A 13,787-nucleotide genomic window follows, 5' to 3' on the forward strand; every position below is an offset into this window, starting at 1 on the left:
ACTATTAAAAGAGGCAGTAGTACACTTCGACTGAAGCTCGCGTATCGTGCAGACGTAGAACAGATATCAGCTCTAAACATTACAATACTTGCGCAGTGTTTATTGCTTGCGTACCTACGTATCATTTGGAGGACAGACGTGCAAGAGGACGATGAATGTTGCAGCCACAGAAGAAAAAACTGAAATGATTCTGATTTAAGGAGAATGTAGAAGAAATGTTGACGCTGCTGTTGCTTTGTATGCCGAGCGTTTTCAAGAGAGAAGCTAATAAAATAGCTGTCCTAGCGATAGTACACAACGCAAGATTAGCGCCCGGCAATTACACCGCGATTCCGGTATGTCCGTGGGTAGTATGGTCACAACACTGCATCGTCGTATCATCCACATCGTGTGTCACTGCATCAAGATCTTCATGGCACCGATTTCCATAACCAGGTAGTGTTTTGTGAATGAGAACGTCAACAAATGCGAACAACCCCCAAGTTCTTTGCCGAGGTGCTATTTTACGATAAGACTACATTCACAAATCATGGTAGCGTTAACTGGCTTAAAGTGCATTACTGGAGTGTAGACAATTCCCACTGGTTACGCAAGTTGACCATCAACGTCCTTGATCGGTTAACGTATTGTGTGGCATCATGGGAAAGAACTTCATTGATCTGTAATGATATAACACAATTTCAGAGACTTTATTGGTATCAACGTCGTACGGTGCTGTGATCGAGCCTGAAATGCAGGTGCAGGTACTGAGGTGCTATTCCAGAACATGGAGAGCCGCGGAAATTCTATTCATGTGTAAGGGGGAATTTAATGTAGTCTGGGGCGGCAGTGAGAATCCGGATCGATGAGGGAGGCGTGTCAGGGATAAGCCGTGCAGTTGTGTGAACCGCTATGCCAAGGTGGTTTAGTGGCTAGCGCACCTGCCTAGTAAGCAGGAGACCAGGGTTCGATTCTCGACGTTGGTACAAATTTTCACTCGCCGCTGCAGTCTATATAAATAATGTTTATGGTCTGTATTTTATTGACGGCACGTTGAATGGACGCAAATATGGAACGTTTTTGGTACATGAACTACCGGAACTATTGCAGGATGTCGTCCTGGGCATTCGATAACGTTTGTGGTTTGAGCGTGACGGTTGCCCAGCGCATTACATAATTGAAGCACGGGAGATATTAGACAGTGTTTACACTGGTCGGTCAATCGTCAGAGGTGGCGATATTAATTGTCGTCCTAGGCGCCGGATTTGATGTCACAGGATTTCTTTATGTGGGGATATTTAAAATATAGATGTACCAGCAAGTGCCCACAGGCTGTGAAGACACGCTCGATCGCATCAGAAACGCCTGTGCTGGCATTTCCGCAGACCTCCTTCTGTTCTGTGTATGGTCATTTGAAAAGCGGATCACTAAGTGTATTGAAGCTAGCGGTACTACGCTTGAACACTTATTATAATTGGACAAGCAGAGTGGCGTTCACCTCGAGCTACGGCCACAGTGGCGCGTAGAGTAGTTCCCTATTCGATATGCAGGAGGTATACGACGTTGCGATAGGGTTTCCAAACAGACGTTATGACGTAATGGCCTGTCTTACCCCCGAAGCATGGATGTGGGGTCCCATGTGCCATTGGATATTCAAGGGCCATTGAGCAGCATGTCGTAAATTACGATTGTGTACTCATTTCCATTCCTCTGATCACAACGATCACAACAGACGATGAAAATGTTACAGACAAAACGTATGTAGATTTTGCCGTAGAATCGTAATCTGCAATGAAAAAAGGGGATTCCTAGCGAAGATTTCAAAGTTATCACTGGATGTCCCTCTCCGAGACAAACAAATTGGAATTCTGACTTTCCTTGATTCGATTTGTAGTTTTCGAGATGTATCAGTGTCTTCAGTTAAAATGAAGTCTCTCTCTCTCTCTCTCTCTCTCTCTCTCTGTCTGTGTGTGTGTGTGTGTGTGTGTGTGTGTGTGTGTGTGTGTGTGTGTGTGTGTTTATATTTTTTTCCTAGCTACTGACCTTCTGAGACTTTTTTATAAAACAGCTGATCCGCACAGGTAAAAAGGTTGGGGACCACTGCTCTAGGATTCTTCCGGATAGAAGGGTGCATCGGTCTTTGGCAGCCATAAATCCAAGTGCTGTTTTTTCTTCAAAAGAAAAAATAAATTGTTTCCAAAATGGAGCCCGTTTCATCAAGGCTGAAAACCTACTTTGCAGGACAGCCTTCTCTGTCACAATTTCTTTAAACCTCTTTTTAAATTCCTCAGCTCCAACTTCGTCTGACGCAGCGCTCTCTTCTGTCATTTTAATGTTGTGAAAGCCAAAACGGTACTTGAAGCGAACAAACCAACCTGAAAGGCTACGAAATTTGCTGGATCGCCCTCTTCTTTCGTTAAATCTGCATACAAGCTCTTGGCTTTAGCCTGAATAACAGCTCCAGAGGGAGGCATGTGCTACTGGTTGTGGTGTTCAGTCCAGTGGCTTACAATTTCTTTCCATTGCCTTCGAGTGAGATTTGGTCACTCTAGTCAAGCGTAAGTCAGTTGATGATTGAGCAGTTTTTCGAATTGATTCTACATTGCCACAAGTAGTTCTCAAGTCCTAAAGCCCGCTGAATATCAACAATACGCTCACTTTTCTCATAGCGATCCAAAGTTCTCTCTATGATTTTAATGAATACGAACTTCGTACACGCTTAATTGCCTCAAAAGGCACACTTTCTTTCCTTTTAACCGACATTTTCAATGGAGACCCTGTCTAGAGAAAGTTCTCTGGTCTTTCATGTATTTTATCACTCCAGTAGTTGTGAGGAAATCTTACAGACACTACAAAACATGTTGGTACAACATGAGCAACTGTCTATCGTCCGATTCCACAATCACCAGATGGTGATGATTTCCCCCATTTGTGCAGAGCGTCTGCACATCATCCGTGGCCCGTTTGGATACGATTTAGATTAGTACAAATTGCCCGAGACTAATCAAATCCAGGGAGTTTCTCCTGAAAGCAAGGCAGTTTCAGACATCGTGGAGGACAGTTTTGTTGCCAGCAGCGTTTCCTTTCATTGATGGCACTGAATGATCTCAATCTTTTTCGCTCCACAGAATATGCATCACTCAATTATGGAAGGTCAGGGTTATCAACAACTCCCCGATGTTCAAGCAGCAGCGCACTTCAAATGGTTCAAATGGCTCTGAGCACTATGGGATTTAACATCTGAGGTCATCAGTCCCCTAGAACTTAGAATTACTTAAACCTAACTAACCTAAGGACATCTCACACATCCAAGTCCGAGGCAGGATTCGACCCTGCGACCGTAGCGGTCGCGCGGTTCCAGACTGAAGAGCAGCGCACTCTTCCCGACCGTTATCAGAAGGTGGAATGTGACGCAAGATAGGTAAGGGATAGATCAAATTGAAGGACTATTAAGTCAGGGAGATGCACAATACTCTACTGTTGAATACACCAACCCGAGTGCGTATCAATCCCCACCTGGTACCACAGAGCTTATGAAGAAGGCTTTTTCAGTTTTTGAGCAAAGCAGAGGTTCGCGTCAAATGCTCCTTGAAAGGAAGTATCCAGTTTAAGGAGCTTTAATAGTTTAAGTTTAATAGTTTAAGGAGCTTTAATAGTTCGTAATTTTTCTCTGCTGAATGGTACAGAATAACGAAGATAGAATGTTTGGGTGATAGACGTGAGTGGATCCTGAGGGACGCGGATCTGCTTCGATGTTGAGTCTTCCTAATTTTCTCAGCAAGAAACACCACCGTAACTGTTCGTACTGTCGTCGTGTTGCAGGAGCAGGCTTCATTTGACGCTGACCTTACACATTGTACACGGGTGGCGGAGCTATGACAATATGTTGCCACTTCACCGAGTGGTCAAAACACGCTCCCACGCTCAGCTCACTCTGTTTCTAAACAGGTTGCAGAATGTGGTGGATATTGCTCTCTCCGACTTCTGGGTAAAATTGCTAAAATTGGTCTCGCTATCAACTGCGGTGTGTATTACAGTATATCGCTCCATATCAATGGTGTCCTTCCAATCCCGACCATCCACTGAGTACACTGTTGATTTCCGCATAACGCTTGACTGACACCACTCCGACACACACTGGATATCTGCTGCTTGTCGCTGTGGAACATGGGATTAAATGTAGAGGTCATCACCGTAATACAGTTGTTTGGAAGCGTTCCTCATTGCTACAGACTTGTACTATTTCCATATGCTGCGATTCCCTGCACATGTTCTTATTTTTATTTTTTTCACCAATAAGATAACAGTACCTCTTTTTATTTGTGCTACCTCACGCGTGTTGTGAACTGCACCTTCAGGCGATGGTCAACACCCACCGGAACAGTAATCATGCACGTGACTGCCAAATGAAGGAACAGTGCTTTTCGAAACGCAGCACCGAGAGATCTGCTACCATTCCGATGGGAAGATGAGATTAACAGTACAGGTAATCACCTTACAATAGTTGCTGGAGTTCTTGGTGTATGGGATCCCGGGCAGATAGGTTCGCAAAAAAAAAGGGTTACTCGAATCGAGATACGACAGTGGAACGAATATGATTCACCAGTGGCTGTAACCATTAAAAGGTGTCTCTACAAGATACAACTTGCGTACGTGGTAGGATGGCTAGACTTGATTCCAAATCGCAGACAACATTTCTACCTGAAAGTGTAACATTATCAGCGATTCGTGTGTGTGCCTGCAGACTGAAGACAGCTTTTTATGCAGGGTGATGGTAACATAGGCGTTATGATCGTGTTTTAATAGCGCAATTCTTATGCGAAATGTACGTTGGGGTGTAGAATCCAACTGTGGTCAGCTTAAAATATCATTTCTCAATAGTGTTCCTCAAAAAGGTACGTCGTGTTCCCTCCATGGATTCCCAGTTGCCCTAGCTGGTGAGCGTAATCCGACTGCTGAAAACAAAAAAAAAAAAAAAAAAAAAAAAAAAAAAAAAAAAAAAAAATATTGGCTACGCTAAGTGACTCTCATGATCAATGTAACTAATCAGCCTATTAAACTGACATCAGTGGCGAGCCGCCTGGTGGGTGGAAGAGATGGCTAGGGCACTGCGGAATGACTATTGACAAATGTTGCGTTTTTTCCGTTTTGGCGATATCTTTTAACGAAATTTCAATCTCCCACCTACACAGGGCGAGACAGGCTCTCACAATTTGTTTCGTAAACGCTAGTATGATATAGCATCGCACTGGTAAAAGGGGCCCTCTCATAGTGTACAAAACAGCAACGCTCTCTTGAATTATAGCTTCTTGTTGTCAAACGTAAAATGAATGTGTTTTTTTACCGACATGTATACCAATGGCGTGAAAGATTGTCTGGAATGTTTGTAATACAAATGTGCGTGACAGTTTATTTACAGACATTGAATGCGAGAGACGCTGTAAGGTCCTGTAATTTGTTTAACAATCTGGAAGAATTTGCTTAATATAGTTTTTTTTTCTTTGGAGTTTAAATTCTCGCTTTTTCTTTGCTCCGATGACGGTCTATAAATAACGAGGACATTCTGTGTCGATCGGTAGTTCTCGTATCAAAATAGTCCATTTTTTTCCTGATTTTACGCATGGTGAGCATGTCTCATCTCATTTGTGATCGGTGGCGGTAACTTCCCTGGACGTCACAAAATAATGAGATGGACTTCAGTCGAACGTAAAAACTATACCGAATTTGCTCATAAAACTGAAAGCAAATGGACTTTACCTATTTTCGTGAAAAGAGGACATTTATTATGGTCGCAAATGTATTTTGCTTTTTTTAAAATAGATGCTTGATTATAGATGCATTTACGCCTAATACAATTGTTCTCCATCACCGAACGGCGGGCTGCTGTGGGTGGGGGGCAGTGGGGGGGGGGGGGAGGGCGTGTCGGCTGTGGTAGTCGCTGGTCACAGCCACTCACTTTCCAGGGGGGAGAGGGGGGCAGCTTGTGGGGGCTCTGTCTCTATATTTTGGATGAACAAGTTGCACTTGAGGTGACTGTCCTTTTATCTCCTATTGTTTAGTTGACTATACACTACTGTGTTGGCATAGGAGCGTTGCATTAAGGTAGCAGGCAGATGGTGGAAAGCCGAGTGCTGATCTGGGCTGTTCAACGGACGGGTGGGGTTATGGTACTTAATTTCCCTTTTGTGTTGTCTAGGACCGCCGCCTTAAGGCGGCGGCCAGATGGTGGAAAGCTGAGTGCGGCGAGCCACCAAATAGGGTGGCAGCAAAGGGCAGACAGCGGCCTGGCCGTGCCGCGAGGCGGTTGGCGAGCAGCTGGGCATTTGAAGGAGCCTGTGTCCCTTCCAGTATACGTGCTGCATTATGGCCCGTTTATTATGAGTGCTGGTTTTTTCACCACAATTTCGAAGTGTAATTAGAAATGTGACGCTTTTTTTTCCATCGGTAGTGATACCATGTATTGGCTTCGACTACCTGAGCTGCAGGGTGGTTTTTGAGCAGACATCTGTAGCGAACTCTGACGTCAAACAACAATAGATGCTGTATGCTTACAGGTAATATACTTTTTAAACTCCTCTCTGTCCAACACCAGTATCTCGTCAGTTGAACTTATTTCCTGCCAAAAAGAATAAAGATAGTACCTTACACCTCAGCGTTTTTCCCGCCAACCTGGAGACGTAGGTATAGTTTGAGTGTTTCTATCGCTAGTTTCGAGTTGTATTAGGAAATTTTTTCCTAGCAGGATAACATCAGTTGTATGGTATCATCAGTTTTTGAGTTGTATTGCGATTTTATGCCATCCTTGTGTAGCACTATGTATATGACTGTGTAATTAGGCCTGATCTTTGTGATTAATTATGTAATTAGGATGGAGATTTGCGTCAGAAATTTGCGTCAGAAATAAATAACTACACTAACCTAACCTACCTCTCTCCCACATGTGGACAGTTTCCATGTGTTAGGGGGAGCACATTTTTAATTTCCCATCAATTCCAAGCCGCCTCTGGCAATTTTTGTGTCAGGTGGGTACACTTAGGCTTTCTACCCAGGAGGACCAGCGTCCAGAGTACTGCCAATTTTAATTCCCTGCCATTTCCGGGGTGGGGTGAGATGTCATCACAGCCATGGTGCAAAGAAATTCCCGCCAAAATTCGAAATTCCCGCCAATAGGGTAGGTTGGGGGGAAGGGGTGGGTAGGGGGATGAGAGGGCTGGGGCACATGCGCAGCTGGGAAAACACGTTAAGTCATCTGGGGGTGGGAGTGGGCGTGGTTGGGGGGGGGGGGGTAGGGGTAGGGGTGGGCAGGTTTGGGGGTGATTAATTGATAAATTTAATTAATTTGCACATCAGTTTGATATCAAAATTGCACCAAGGCCGCCAGTTACCTACTATTATCAAGATTTAAGTGAATTTGAAAGTGGTGTTATAGTCGGCGCACGAGTGATGGGAGACAGCATCTCTGAGGTAACGATGAAGTGGGGATTTTCCCATATGACCATTTCAAGAGTGTACTGTGAATATCAGGAATCCAGTAAAACATCAAATCTCCGACATCGCTCAACCGGAAAAAGACCCTGCAAGAACGGGACCAACGGCGACTGAAGTGAGTCGTTCAACGTGACAGAAGTGCAACCCTTCCGCAAATTGCTTTAGTTTTCAATGCTGGACCATGAACAAGTGTCATCATGCGAACCATTCGATGAAACATCATCGACATAGGCTTTCGCAGCTGAAGGCCCACTAGTGTACCCTCGACGACTGCACGACACAAATCTTTACACCTCTCCTTGGCCCGTCAACAACGACAATGGACTGCTGATAACTGGAAACATGTTGCCTAGTCGGACGAGTCTCAAATTGTATTGAGCAGATAGACGTGTAAGGATATGGAGACAGCCTCATGAATCCATGGACCCTACATGTCAGCAGGGAACTGTTGAAGCTGGTGGAGGCTCTGTAAAGGTGCAGGGCATGTGCGGTTGGAGTGATATGGGACCCCTGATACGTCTAAATAAGACTCAGACAGGTGACTCGTACGTAAGCATACTGTCTGATCACCTGCATCCATTTATGTCCATTGTGCATTCCACGCACTTGGACAATTCCAGCAGGACAATGTGACACCCCACATGTCCAAAATTTCTACAGAGTCGCTCCAGGAACACTCTTCTGATTTTAAAACACTTCCGCTGGCCATCAAACTCTTCATACATGAATATTATTGAGCATATCCGGGATGCCTTGCCATGTGCTCTTCACAAGATATCTCCATCCTCTCGTACTCTTACTTACGGATCTATGGACAGCCCTGTAGGATTCATGGTGTCTATTCCCTCCAGCACTACTTCAGACATTAGTCGAGTCCATGCCACGTGTTTCGGCACTTCTGCATGCTCGCGGGGGCCTTGCACGATATTAGGCAGGTGTACCAGTTTCTTTGGCTCTTCAGTGTACCGGTGAACTCACAAACATTGTCAGATTATTCTTGATTTTGGGTACATCCTTGCAATATGTTCATCCATATTCCTTTGTATATTCATAAAATCTAATAAACTCACTCCTGAGAGAGAGTGCTCTTAAATTATATACTATCAAATATTATGGAATATACTGCTATTAAATTAATAAGAAAGTCAGAATATTTTTACGTGTGTGAATGTGCATAAAAAATATTTGAATATAGCAGGATGCGAACATGTTCCTTTAGCTGCGAACTCCACGTATCTATCCATCACACTATAGTGAACTCATGTAACTTCTGACAGGTCTTTCATCTTATGATCTCCTGAAGCCCTTTACCACTGATATTTTATTATAACAAATCATACCAAGAATGGCGTGTCTATATTAAATTTTTTACGTTTGGTTTCCATGAAAAAACATACTCTCATAACACAATGAAAACAATCAAATACGAAAATTCTTGAGTCGCCAATACGACGTTATTCGTTATTTTATTACAAAAAATTGTACCATTACGGATGCGGTTTCGATTGATCCTCAATGTGCTGGTATTGTGAAACAGCATATATTTAAAGGACGCAAGTGAAAATGACAAAATCCAATACGGCGTTTCTTAAGTGCTTCATTTGCTAATTGCTAATGAATTTAGTGGTCAGATCGAGTATTATGGAAGACGCGTCATTTTGACGTCATTTCCCAGTAAGCTTCAAGTGACACTAGCTTCTCCCATGTTGCACGCAGCTGGCGAGAGCATTGTAGTGTCTTGCAGAACAGCGTAATTCACAGGGTTCAGTGTGGAATGGAATGACGACGATCTTGTTTTATTTATGTAGTGAATTTTATAATTATGTGCAAAGTTTCTGTTTCCTGTGAATAAATTGAGGATGTATCTTTTGCAAAACTGACTTTGATTTCGAAGAAAACAAACCTTGGTCATATCCGATCCTGCTTAAGAAGAATCACAGTGATGAATGGTTAATGGAGTCACGTTCGCTAGCCGCAAAAAGAAAGGCATAATGTGGCATTATTCGATTAGTGATAGGGGCGAATAACATTATAGCTTGTAATTTATAGAGTTCCTTGCCTTTTTGAGACTCTTCGTTTTCACGCTACATTATTCTCTAATGTTTGCTGTCAAATTTGGAAACTGATGTACGTAAATAAATAAACGCTTCTACGATAATCGTTTTTTGGGTGGGTGGGCAGGAATGTCATGAGGCCCTTTCCTCCCCCCAAACATTTGGTCCACGCCTGAAAATTGTTACGATTAATTGCTGCATGATGTGGCAATACTCAATTAACGTGAAAAGACAGAGGCTAGACCATATCCTTTTGCAACACTAATATACAAACAAAAATTACAAATCAAACACAAAATGAAATTTTTTTTCACTCTAAAGCAATGACTTTTTTAGTTAACTTACGATGTAAATGCCTCCGATGGCGCCAAAACGCAGAAGTCTCATTACATCAAAATCCTTCATTTCCTTCTTTTCGACGAATAGCTGAGCAATAACATCGCCCACACCAGTAAATACCGACGTTTGGACGGCTTGTACTCCGACGGGATATCTTCGCAAAAGGTTCTGGTACGATTTGTACATGGAACTACCCAGCCGACTTAAACTCATGTTTCAGAGCCTGAAAAAGAAGAAGTAATTAGGTAACTGCTGTGCTCCATAGATTAGAACGTTAGCATAGCTGCATAAATCAGAATATTATCACAGTTAATACCTAATGACTGTATTACTGTTATTCATTAGTTGTAGTCTTCTTTCTTCACTTCTGGGGTTGATTCTCTTAGGCAAAGCGAAAATTTTGAATGGGGTTACTTCAAGCTGAACCTCACTACAATCTTAACTCGGTAGCTATTACTTCACAAATTATTTATTTTCCACACTGACAAGTTATTAATAGCTTTGAAATAATTCTTATCAACGAGGTCATTCACGAGTCAGTTTTAGGAAAAAAAGAATAGTATCTCTCTGAAAAAATCAAATAATAATCACAAGGGTGTTGCAACAACATACTGTTCTCAAAAAGAAGATAACATATTTAACACATAATCATTATTCCGATTGCCTGTTTTAAGTGTGTCTATGGGGACTTGGGATTGATGCTCTCAACTCGCGAATTGTGTAGTCTACTCAGCTATGATAAGGCAGGATATTTATTCATAGTCCATCAGACCTAAGTCTTGTCAGGTTTACGAACGAATACCCAGTACATTGTCTAAATTGTTCCAAACTGATAACTTTACTGTGGCCACTCACGACAGCAGCTTTATTTAATAGTTCGGCATCGAGCAGATGTAAATGAATGTGAAGAAAAATCCACGAAGGGTTGAGGCAACAAGGCTGGAATCACGATTTTAAAGTCCGGAAGAATAACCCTCGCAGTCATCACATTTAGCAAGTAACGAATTTGGATAGTCTTTCACATGCAGCCACTATCGAGTCACTAAAATACGATCTTTCACTACGATAATGGTTCACCATACTAGTCAAAAATTCGTTTTTGCTGCAGTAGGTCCTTAAGTTCCTCATTATAAGCCTGATCCTTCCCTACATGACTGTCTCTCTTTTCTAGTTTCCATACATAAAGATACACTTGAAAGGACAGTGATTCTCTATAGAGTGTGATTTACAGCAGATGTGGGTCAGTGATTATACACAGTTGTCCGAAAACACTAGCAAGAAATAGCTTGATGAAGTGTTTTCTGGTACGAATAGGTTGAGTTTAAAAGGACCCTTTTTTCACAAAGTGAAACAATTCATGCTATGTTATAAGTTTTATTGGTGTTCGAAAAGGAATGATCCCTACATCTTTAAACTGACTGCACTTGAATCGCACTCTGTAACTGTTGTGTACATAGTTCCGCGTAGTCAGCGCGTACACAACTTTCCCACTAGAGCGCGCCCCACTAAGCACAAGAGCGCAGGCGCAGCGCTCGTCCGTCTCCGCACTACGAGATGGCGCTGCCATAGAGACAGACCAAATTATGCTTCCGCCGATCCGCGTATTAATATGTAACGCAGCTAATGAGATTGCTGCTTACGTAGAACCTTTTCTCCTCGCGGATCACACTCGCGCAGTGGTACATGAACGCGCGATGTATTATAACGAGTGTACAGACCTCCGATTAGTCAGTCTGCATTTGTCTGCACCAGTCTGTACGAGTTCTACATTTGTCTGTACCAGTCTATAGTCAAGTTTCAGTCTACGCCCAATAAGATTACCATATTCCTGTACATAGCCATCAAGATAAATGTATAGACACTTTTGTCAAGTATCAGAGATATATGTGAGAATAAGATTAACGTACCAATACCAAAGGAACTTCAGATTGTCAATTGTAAATAGCATCCAGAACCAAGATAAGTAATTTTTATGCTTGTTATTATTTTAATAAATGTGTGTCAAAATTAATCAAGTTCTGTTTAAAGTTGGTCACCGTCAATCTGCTACTCTAAGCGTGCAAGTGGCATTTCTATCGTCTGACCTAACGGCAGAAGATAAACACGCCACGATAAGACCATGAGATATATTGCTGACACTCGCCTACTTCGTTAGGGCGACAAGTCAAATAATCTGATGGTGTGTGTACTGAAGGTCTTACAGTATGCACACCACAGTAACTACCGTAGTTTAAGCATATCCCGAATGCACATGAAAAGGGGAAACGATAAGAGTGCTGACACAACTGCGCACTACAGCGACAAGCTGATAGTCGTCGTGAGCGATAGGTTTCTTTACAATTCATTAAAATGACGATCAATCCTCCTGTCACTCACAGATGAACACGGCCGCGTTGTGAACTTCACTAGACGCAGCTTATTGTCTTGTCAGTTGCAGCCACTCTTCTTCCCACCGACGCATGACTCTGTACATCAGCAGCGAGGCGATAGTTGTAGGGGCATAGCACACTGAAGTATCTAAAGGATCACTACACGCCTTCTTGACTGCTACATGCACCCTTTCGTTCCTCTTAATAACCTTGTGCCCTGGCACCCCTCAGGCAACCACTCCTTCTCCAGCCTTCGTAGGTGCAGAAGGGCGGCCTATGTTCTGGACTACTTTATATGCAGGGTGCAAACGTTACAGAGAGTGAAGGGCACTCAAGGCGTCGGAACAGACGAGAAATTTAACTCTCTTAGGACATCTCAACTGTTCCGGCGTTTGCAAGATCGCATGTGATTCCGCGTTGAAGACACTGAAGTCTTGAGGCATTCGGATATTGTTGACACGATGAGGGAAAACAACAGCAGACAGCGGAGTCCCCCTATTTAGACCCACCCATAAATACAGCTAACCACTGGTCTGCGTAACTCCAGCGTGCTGGGTGTAGTGGGACAGCAATTCATTTTTAGACTGTGATGCTAAAAGAGACAGCCAGAGTTGCAACTAAAGTGGATGCTTATTTAGTCGGTGAGCGCCTTCGGATTACGCCCATTCTCAAACCAACCAATGTTTGCCAAGTAAACTGTCCGTCCAAAATAGCAGTAAATGAAGTGGGTATATACGTATATGTGAATGATCCCAACTAATGTTCGTATTTTGTTTACAGCTATTTGGACGGAGATTTTACTTAGCAAACAATGGTTGATTTGAGAATGGCCGTAGTTCGAAACCGGTCACCGACTCAATAAACATCCATTTTAGTTGCAAGTCTGGCTCTCGTTTTGCATCACGAACAATGGATTGATCAGCTCTTCACACTAGTCTATCCTGTGCAAGTATCTTAATCTATGCATGAATACTGTGACCTATGTAGACTTACATAGATATACGTAGCCAGATTACTGTAGTGAAGCCTTTATCTCCATCGACAATTTTTACCTCCCACCCTGAGCATTTCCCCCAGTTATCAAACTGACTTTTCCTTGATCCTCAGGATGTGACTTATCAGCTAATCGCTTCAATTATTTAAGTTGTGCCATACACGTATTCTCTCCTCAATTCTATCAGTACCTCTTCATTAGTGAACGGTCTTTACAAACACATTACAAAAGCTTCTGTTCTCTTCTTGCCTGAACCGTTTATCGCACGTTTCACTTCCATGTAAGGCTACGCTCAAATACTATCAGAAAATTCTTCCTAAATAAGAAAAAAAAATGTTTGGTGTATCATTTCCTAACACAATTCCCTCAGTATCGCCTGATTTAATTTTCCCCCATTCAAATATCCTTGTTTTACTCTTATTGATATTTATCTTATAGCCTGTTTTCAAGACACTAAACATTCCATTTAATTTGTATTCTTTACCATCTCTAACAGAATTACAGTGCTATCAGAAAACCTCAAAGTTTTTATATCTTCTCCCTGAATCTCAACTCTCTTTCCAA

The 13,787-nt window shown here is 42.6% G+C and overlaps 1 protein-coding gene across 4 annotated transcripts in view; it reads right to left on the reverse strand.

Annotated features, from left to right (window-relative positions):
• LOC126162826 (protein Mpv17-like) overlaps positions 1-13,787 on the reverse strand; it is a 62,346-nt gene that overhangs the window by 15,828 nt on the left and 32,731 nt on the right. For 3 of the 4 annotated variants that reach the window (XM_049919586.1, XM_049919585.1, XM_049919587.1), the window contains one exon: positions 9,867-10,083. In XM_049919586.1, the coding sequence (XP_049775543.1) occupies positions 9,867-10,073 (207 nt within the window). In that variant the 5' untranslated portion in view covers positions 10,074-10,083. Of the gene's footprint in view, positions 1-9,866; positions 10,084-10,176; positions 10,690-13,787 lie in introns of those variants that run through there. The other variant, XM_049919588.1, reaches the window with a different exon arrangement.

Source organism: Schistocerca cancellata, chromosome 2 (assembly GCF_023864275.1).
Source record: "Schistocerca cancellata isolate TAMUIC-IGC-003103 chromosome 2, iqSchCanc2.1, whole genome shotgun sequence".
In the NCBI taxonomy this organism is placed as follows: Eukaryota; Metazoa; Arthropoda; class Insecta; order Orthoptera; family Acrididae; genus Schistocerca; species Schistocerca cancellata.